Source organism: Nematolebias whitei, unplaced genomic scaffold, assembly GCF_014905685.2.
Source record: "Nematolebias whitei isolate Nwh7 unplaced genomic scaffold, NemWhi1 Nwh_scaf_998, whole genome shotgun sequence".
Taxonomy (NCBI): domain Eukaryota; kingdom Metazoa; phylum Chordata; class Actinopteri; order Cyprinodontiformes; family Rivulidae; genus Nematolebias; species Nematolebias whitei.
The window spans coordinates 2,396-9,201 of NW_023619543.1; the positions used below are offsets into that span (position 1 = coordinate 2,396).

The following is a 6,806-nucleotide window of genomic DNA, read 5'->3' on the forward strand; positions in this document are numbered from 1 at the left end:
AGGATGGGAGACTGCAACGAAGCCAAGATTCATCTTGTCTGCTGGATTCCTTAGATAGAGAACTTTACTAATTGTCTTTTATGTGAATGTTCCTGTAAAGTCCCTGAGACAACTTGGGTCTGATTTGGTGCTTTATAAATAAACTGAATTGAAAACTTCTCATTTTTCTAGAAGTTGTTTTCCTAAAATATTTTTAGTTTCAGCTTTTTAATCCCGACCTGACACTGACCTGTTTGTGCGGGACGTTATTCATCTCTGACAGAGCAGCGCACAGGTCCGACACTTTTCCTGCTTTAGGAACCACGAGCCGATGCTGCAGGAACAAGCAGACATGAAACTCAACGGGCTCTGAACAGTTTGCCTGCAGAGATGTTCGCTCCACGGGTCCTACCTGCACAGGTTTGGCGTGGGGGTCCAGAGAGACGAAGAAGACCTCCATGACCCGCTCTTTGCTGACTGGAAGTGGGATGCTCAGGTAGCAGAAGGGGTCGAAGGTCACAGACACCTTGTCGCACTCAGGACAGACCAACGTGGACTTGAAGAGTCCGTGAAACGTGTCAACAATCACCGAGTCGTTCCGTCTGCGGTGGTTCCTCCACGCCTCCTCAGCCACTTCCTGTGAGACCAGAAGAAGAAAAAGTGAATAAAGATCTTTTTCTCTTTAAACACTACATCCTGGTGAAACCCCAGACCTGGTCCGGTCGCCCATCAGCATCCCGGAGCTCGATGTACTCCTTGTTTTTCACCCGGTTCAGGTCCTCGTGGAGCCCATCCAGCAGGAAGGAGAGCAGTTCCTGACTGTCGTGCTGCTGGTACCCCAGAAACTGAGACGCAAAGTGACCCACCTTCGTCTGCGCAGACACACAAACACAGCAAGGTCCAGGTGAGGACACAACGGCCCGTCAGCTGGGAGTCCGTCAGCTGGGAGTCAGTCAGCTGGGAGTCAGTCAACTGGGAGTCAGTCGATTGGGAGTCAGTCGGTTGGGAGTCAGTCAACTGGGAGTTTGTCAGCTCTTCCGATTCAACAGGTCTACCTTGAAGACCCGTGGCACCACAGAGTAGTGGCGTCCGGACCACATCTGCTTGATGACATCAGCGTATGCCTCGGCGATCTCCCCCTTCATCCCCAGAGGGTTGGTGAAGTTCAGCTCCTCCAGGTAGGAGCTCCGCAGGAAGTACTCAGTCAGAGGAGGAGTGTTGCTCAGACACTGCAGAGACGAGGAGAACTGGATCAGAACCCCAAACAGAAGAACTGAGTGAGGGTTTGTTCTGTGGGGGTTCAGACCTGTAAGGCGGAGTTCATGAAGCAGGTGTTGCCCAGGTTGGTGAGGCCGCAGACCCCTGGCTGACCTCGGTACGAGTCCTGCTCCTCCACAGAGTTCCTCCTGATGAAATGATGGGATGGGACGGAGGAGAAGACAGGAAGTGGCAGCAGAAATGTGGAAACAGAGAGAAGCTCCCGATCAAACATCTCTTAAAGCCGCAGTGTTTCAGGAGCTGTCAAAGAATTAATTATCTTCTCTTTGTAGGTGCGTCCATACATCTCCCTACAAATACTACAACACAGGAAGTCAAGAACGTGTCTGCAGAACGTAGACCTCTGTCCCAACCCACTGGTCCACGAGTCACTCCCACCTCAGGCCTTTCAAATGTTAGATCCTCTAACAGACCAGACTTCCCAGTTCTAACACCAAACCATCAAAGTGGCTGCTGGTGCTGCACACCTGGAGGGGCAGGTGACAGGTGATGTTTACTTGTTTACAAAGCTGGAACCTCATGTGACACCTCTACATCCACCAGCGCAAAAAACTAACTTTGTTCTTACATGATCTGAGGTCTGGAGCTCGGCCAGGTGCCGTCAGCATGCCTCGTCTCCATGATCAGCGTCTGACACACACACAGTTTGAGATGTTTTCTTGTTGCCTCGACAACATGTCGCACAAAGAAAAATATTTGTTACTGTAATATTTCACACATGCCTTCAGTGTTGATCTGTGTGTGTGTGTGTGTGCGCCCACCATCCCTGAGCTCAGGCAGGCCTCCAACACGCTCATGTGGACGTTCCTGAGACGCTCGCAGCTGCTGTCTGAACTCTTCATCCACAGACGGCACTCAGAGCTCGGAGGCACCGAGAAGACCCGACACATGTCCGCCTGGATGGTGTCTGCACGCACACACACACACACACACACGCACGCACACACACACACACACACACACACACACACACACACACACGCACACACACACACACACACACACACACACACACACACACACACACCGAGAGGTAACAACAGACCTCCAGTGAAGAGTTTTGGTCTCCAGGTCACTAAAGATGAAACTTGGTGCTAAACGTTTATTTTTCGACCAATCAGCTGCTTCACAGGAAACAAACACGTGTGAAATGTTTTTGTTTTCCTGGAATTATTAAAGTATAAATACTTAGTGTAAGTATAAATACTTAGTGTAAGTAGAAATACTTAGTGTAAGTATAAATACTTAGTGTAAGTATAAATACTTAGTGTAAGTATAAATACTTAGTGTAAGTAGAAATACTTGACGTAACGACAGCTGTAGGACTTCTGCTTCCTACATGAAGAGTTGAATAATTTAGTGTTTAAAGCTAAATAACTTTAACATTTTTCGTCTTAACTCTTCTTCAAACTGAAATAATGAGAAAATGAGATGAAAAAAGATTCATTAGATTAAGTTTTGTCAGATAAACAGTTAAACTAAAAATATATTAATAATAATAAACAAGTTTAGACGCACCAAGATCAACTAAATTAATATAAAATATTAGATAAACTAACTCAGGCTATGCTAAGCTAAGCTAATATAGGCCAAGTATAAACAAGATAACAAAAAGACTAAAAATATTTAAAACATATTAGAAAAAATAAACTAGGAGAAGCTAACGCGAGTTATTAAAGAAAAATAAACTGCGCTACATTAAACTAAAACAACGAGCCAACCTAAGTTTGGCTAAGCTAATATAAAATAAACCGAAGCACATCTAAACCAAGCCGAAGACGGTGAAGGTACGCCGAGTTCAGACAAGCTAAAATAAGCTACGCTAAGATCAGCTAAAATGTAGGAGATGATCAAAACAAGCTAGGATACGTATGAGTTCAGAGAAGTTGGGATGCTCAACTAAAAAAAACAAGGTTTTCTGTTATAAACACCAAAACTGGTCTGGACCTCAGTCCAGTGGGACCTAAGATCGGTCCTAATCTGACGGGACGCCATGTTTGGGTTGGGGTTAAGATTAGGACTACAGTGTAAGCTGAGTTTAGGGTCCAGGTCTTGAACACAAACTCACGTATGGTGTCGGTGCGGCTGAACTGCGCGGTGGTGACGTTCTCCATGTTGCTATGGAGACACAGGAAGATCTCCACGGGGTACACCTCCACCTTCAGAGTGCTGGGCAGGTCCACCACCTGGACCAGAACACAGGGTCAAACACACACGCACAACGTTTGTATGCTCGTGTGTGTATCAGTACCTTGCGCTCCAGCGCCGGCTGCCCGTCCACAGAACCGTACCAGAGCAGCAGCTGGTGCCAGGCCGCCGCCGGAACCAACACGAAGTCCTCGTTCTCCGCCAGGCGCTCCTTCAGGTGGTACGAGTCGAGGTCTGAAAGGAAAGGAGCACTGCTGAGCGTTCAGGCTGCTCCGACGTTCTGCCGGGCTGAGCCGGGTCAACTCAGCAGGATGAGGCGTTCACTGACCTTCAAACAGTTCAGTGTTGTCGATCTGACCCGGGAAGGACGACGAGTTCTGGTCTCCGCTCTCCACAAACTCTTTCCACTGTTCAAACCAGCGACGAGACACCACGTACCTGGAACACACACGCACGCACACACATGCACACACACATGCACACGAGCGTAAAAAAGGGTTCCAACTAAAATAAAACTGATTTACTGATTCTTGAAGATGGCTGCAGCTGCTGATCAGATTCAGGAACGCTTCGATGTCTTTATTAACAAACAGAAAATATTGTGTTTGTTAATAAATAATGTTATTTCACTCTCTCTCTCTCCCAGAGACATTCAGAGTCACCAGTGAGTCGAACAAACGTGTGTTTGTTCTGTGGGAGGAAACTGGGGCACCCGGAGAAAAAAGGCGCCCGGCTGGGATTGAACCAGCGTAACCTTCTCACTGAGAGGCGGCAGCTCTACCAACTGCACCACCGTGCTGCATTCACTCAACCTTTATTTTAATCTAGTTTCCTTATAACGTGTTTGAAACCAAAGCGGTAGGACTGCGCTTCTCTACGACTCGTGACGAAACTGAGACATAAAAGTTTGGGAGGAATTTTGTAGATTTCAGTGAAACTCAGACGACATGAAGTTTTTAATCCCAACACAACCTGTAAATTATATCAGAAGTAGAACGCTGCTGATGTGGGCGGAGCGACGGCGAGCAGCTTCTTTTAATCCCTGCAACAGAAAGAGAGCGAAGCAAAGAGAAGGCCAAGGAAAGCATGAAGGAAACCCACGACGAACTGGTCTGAGAATCACAGGTACTGGGTTTATGACGCGAGGAGTCCAAATTTAATGATCATAAATAAAGTGTCTGTCAGTGTTTAAATAAAACAGTGAGTCTTAACACGGTGGAGGCGCTGTCATGGTCTGGTGTACAATCAATCTTTAAATCAGCACAAACATTGTGGAGAACTAAAACAACAAAGTCCATGCTCAATAATCCAGGTATCCAATCCAACATTTTTCAGTCAGGTCATCTGGACAGTTTCTTCTTCTTTTGTTTTTTGTGCTGAAACGTTTCGCCTTCGGTCCGGAAGTCTTCATCCGTCAAGGAAAGAAGTCAATAAAAGAAACTGTCCTGATGACCTGACTGAAAAATGTTGGATTGTATACCTGGATTATTGAGCATGGACTTTGTTGTTTTCAACCAGTTTGACATGACTGTCAACAAGGAAGAGGGGCGTACCAAAGAGACCATCTTATCACAAGCAGAACTGGTTTGTTCCACTTTGGAGTAAGCTGTTGGAGGAAGAATCAGTTTTGTTGTGTGTTTCCTTGACTGATGAAGCCTTCTGGATGGAAGGCGAAACGGACCTGACTGAAAAATGTTGGACTGTGGAGAACTCTTAAATAGCAACAGATTCATCTCCGTCTGACAAACATCTCAACACGTCTAAAGTCTAAAAACACACCTGGATAGAAACAACAAAACGTGATTTAACCTTTGTTGTTGTTGTTATCTACCTGGATGACTGAGCTTACAAACCTTTTTTACACCTGGATAAAACTGAACTAAAGCAGCAGAGAGGAAACAAAAAGAGAAAATGTCCAAAGATCATCTCAAAGAACTGCTTCTACAGAAGAAACTGAACAACTTCTACACGGAGTCATTTCAGCGCTCGTCTCATGTACAGTATTTCATTAATTTGTCTGGTTTTGTAAATTACTTTTCATTTTTATAGACAAACTAAAAACTTGAGGTCTTCTGTCAGGAAACCGAAACTGAAAATATTTGTTGAAGCGTCCAGTTTTCTGTAAAAGTTCCGGCTCTACTGACCCAGAGGAACCCGCCGGGGCTGAAAGTAACGCGCATAAAGTTTATTAAAAAAGAAACAGATAAAATGTAAATGTTCCGTTCGGACCCTGAACGCCTCACCGCGGCTGTTAGCATCGACAGCTAACGCGGCTAACGGAGCTAACAGAACCCCCGAGCCGTTGGGTCCAAACAAACCCAGAACCGGAACCAGAACGGCTCCACGCTGCCGCAGGACCCACCGGTCACCTTCCAGCTAACGGCGGCCGAGAGCTGCCATCATTCGAGCCTGACAGAGCGACTGCGTCGGCGGGGAAACACTCACCAAGTGTCCCCAGCTTGGAGCTCACTCTCCCGCAGCAGAGACTCGATCTCCCGCCGCTGGGTCTCCAGCCCCGGGGGCTCCGCCACGGAACAGCGGCTGTTGGCCGTCATGCCGCCGGATCAGTCACTCATAAAGGTCGAAGGCGCAGCGGGAATCGAACGGAGCCAGGAAGCGAAAGGCAGAAGTGAGCCGCCGCATCGATGAGCCGATAAACGGGTTGTGTTTGCGGAAGAAGGAACTGTTTGGATCCGGACGGCGGTGACGCTTCCTGAGCGCCTCCTCTGCAGTTCCTCCTCCCGGCCGCAGGGGGCGCACCTCCCCTGAACTACTGCGAAGCTGAAATGCAGGTACGCACTGAACGTAAACAAAGCGGATTTGACTTCAACAGGTCTGAGTTCACACGGACCAGTCGGTGAAACTGAAATATGGAGCACTGACTGGACGTTCTGTCTAAATAATTATTGTCCGTTAGATGTTTCTTCAGCAGGGACATCATAAAATGAAATAAACTTAGCCTTGAATCAGACTTTTGCTTTTTTTAGGTATTACTTTTAGCTTTTTTTTTATTTTTTTTATTAAGCATTTAGCTAACTCTAGTTCCTCTTCTTTTTTATCACATTTCACTTTTAGCTATAGCCTTTTACTTCATTTAGCTTTTAACTAGTCTTTTTTTGCCTTTAGCTAACCGTTTACAACATTTAGCTTTTACGTAAGCTTTTATCACTTTTAGCTAGTCTTTAGCTGCTTTTGGCTAGCCTTTTATTTTTTTAGATAATATTTTGTTACATTTAGCTTAACTCTGTGTTTTGCATCTTTTAACTTTAGCAACTCAGCAGTCTTCAGCTGATTTCAGCAGCCATTCAGCTGATTTCAGCTGTCATTCAGCTGATCTAAGCAGTCCTTCAGCTAATTTCAGCAGTCATTCAGCAGATTTACACAGTCATTCAGCTCATTTC

General features: G+C 46.2%; 1 protein-coding gene across 1 annotated transcript; it reads right to left on the reverse strand.

Moving 5' to 3' along the window:
* Positions 1 to 229: 229 nt before the first annotated feature.
* LOC119429410 (ubiquitin carboxyl-terminal hydrolase 11-like) lies at positions 230 to 5,993 on the reverse strand (the record flags this gene model as incomplete). The annotated part of the gene is made up of 11 exons (XM_037697044.1): positions 5,851 to 5,993; positions 3,734 to 3,843; positions 3,509 to 3,639; positions 3,326 to 3,443; positions 2,019 to 2,164; positions 1,826 to 1,887; positions 1,286 to 1,385; positions 1,035 to 1,208; positions 693 to 851; positions 392 to 616; positions 230 to 313 (listed from the first exon to the last, which is right to left on the reverse strand). Coding segments are annotated over exons 1-11 (1,419 nt in total), but the record flags the coding sequence as incomplete, so codon positions are not given.
* Positions 5,994 to 6,806: the final 813 nt, after the last annotated feature.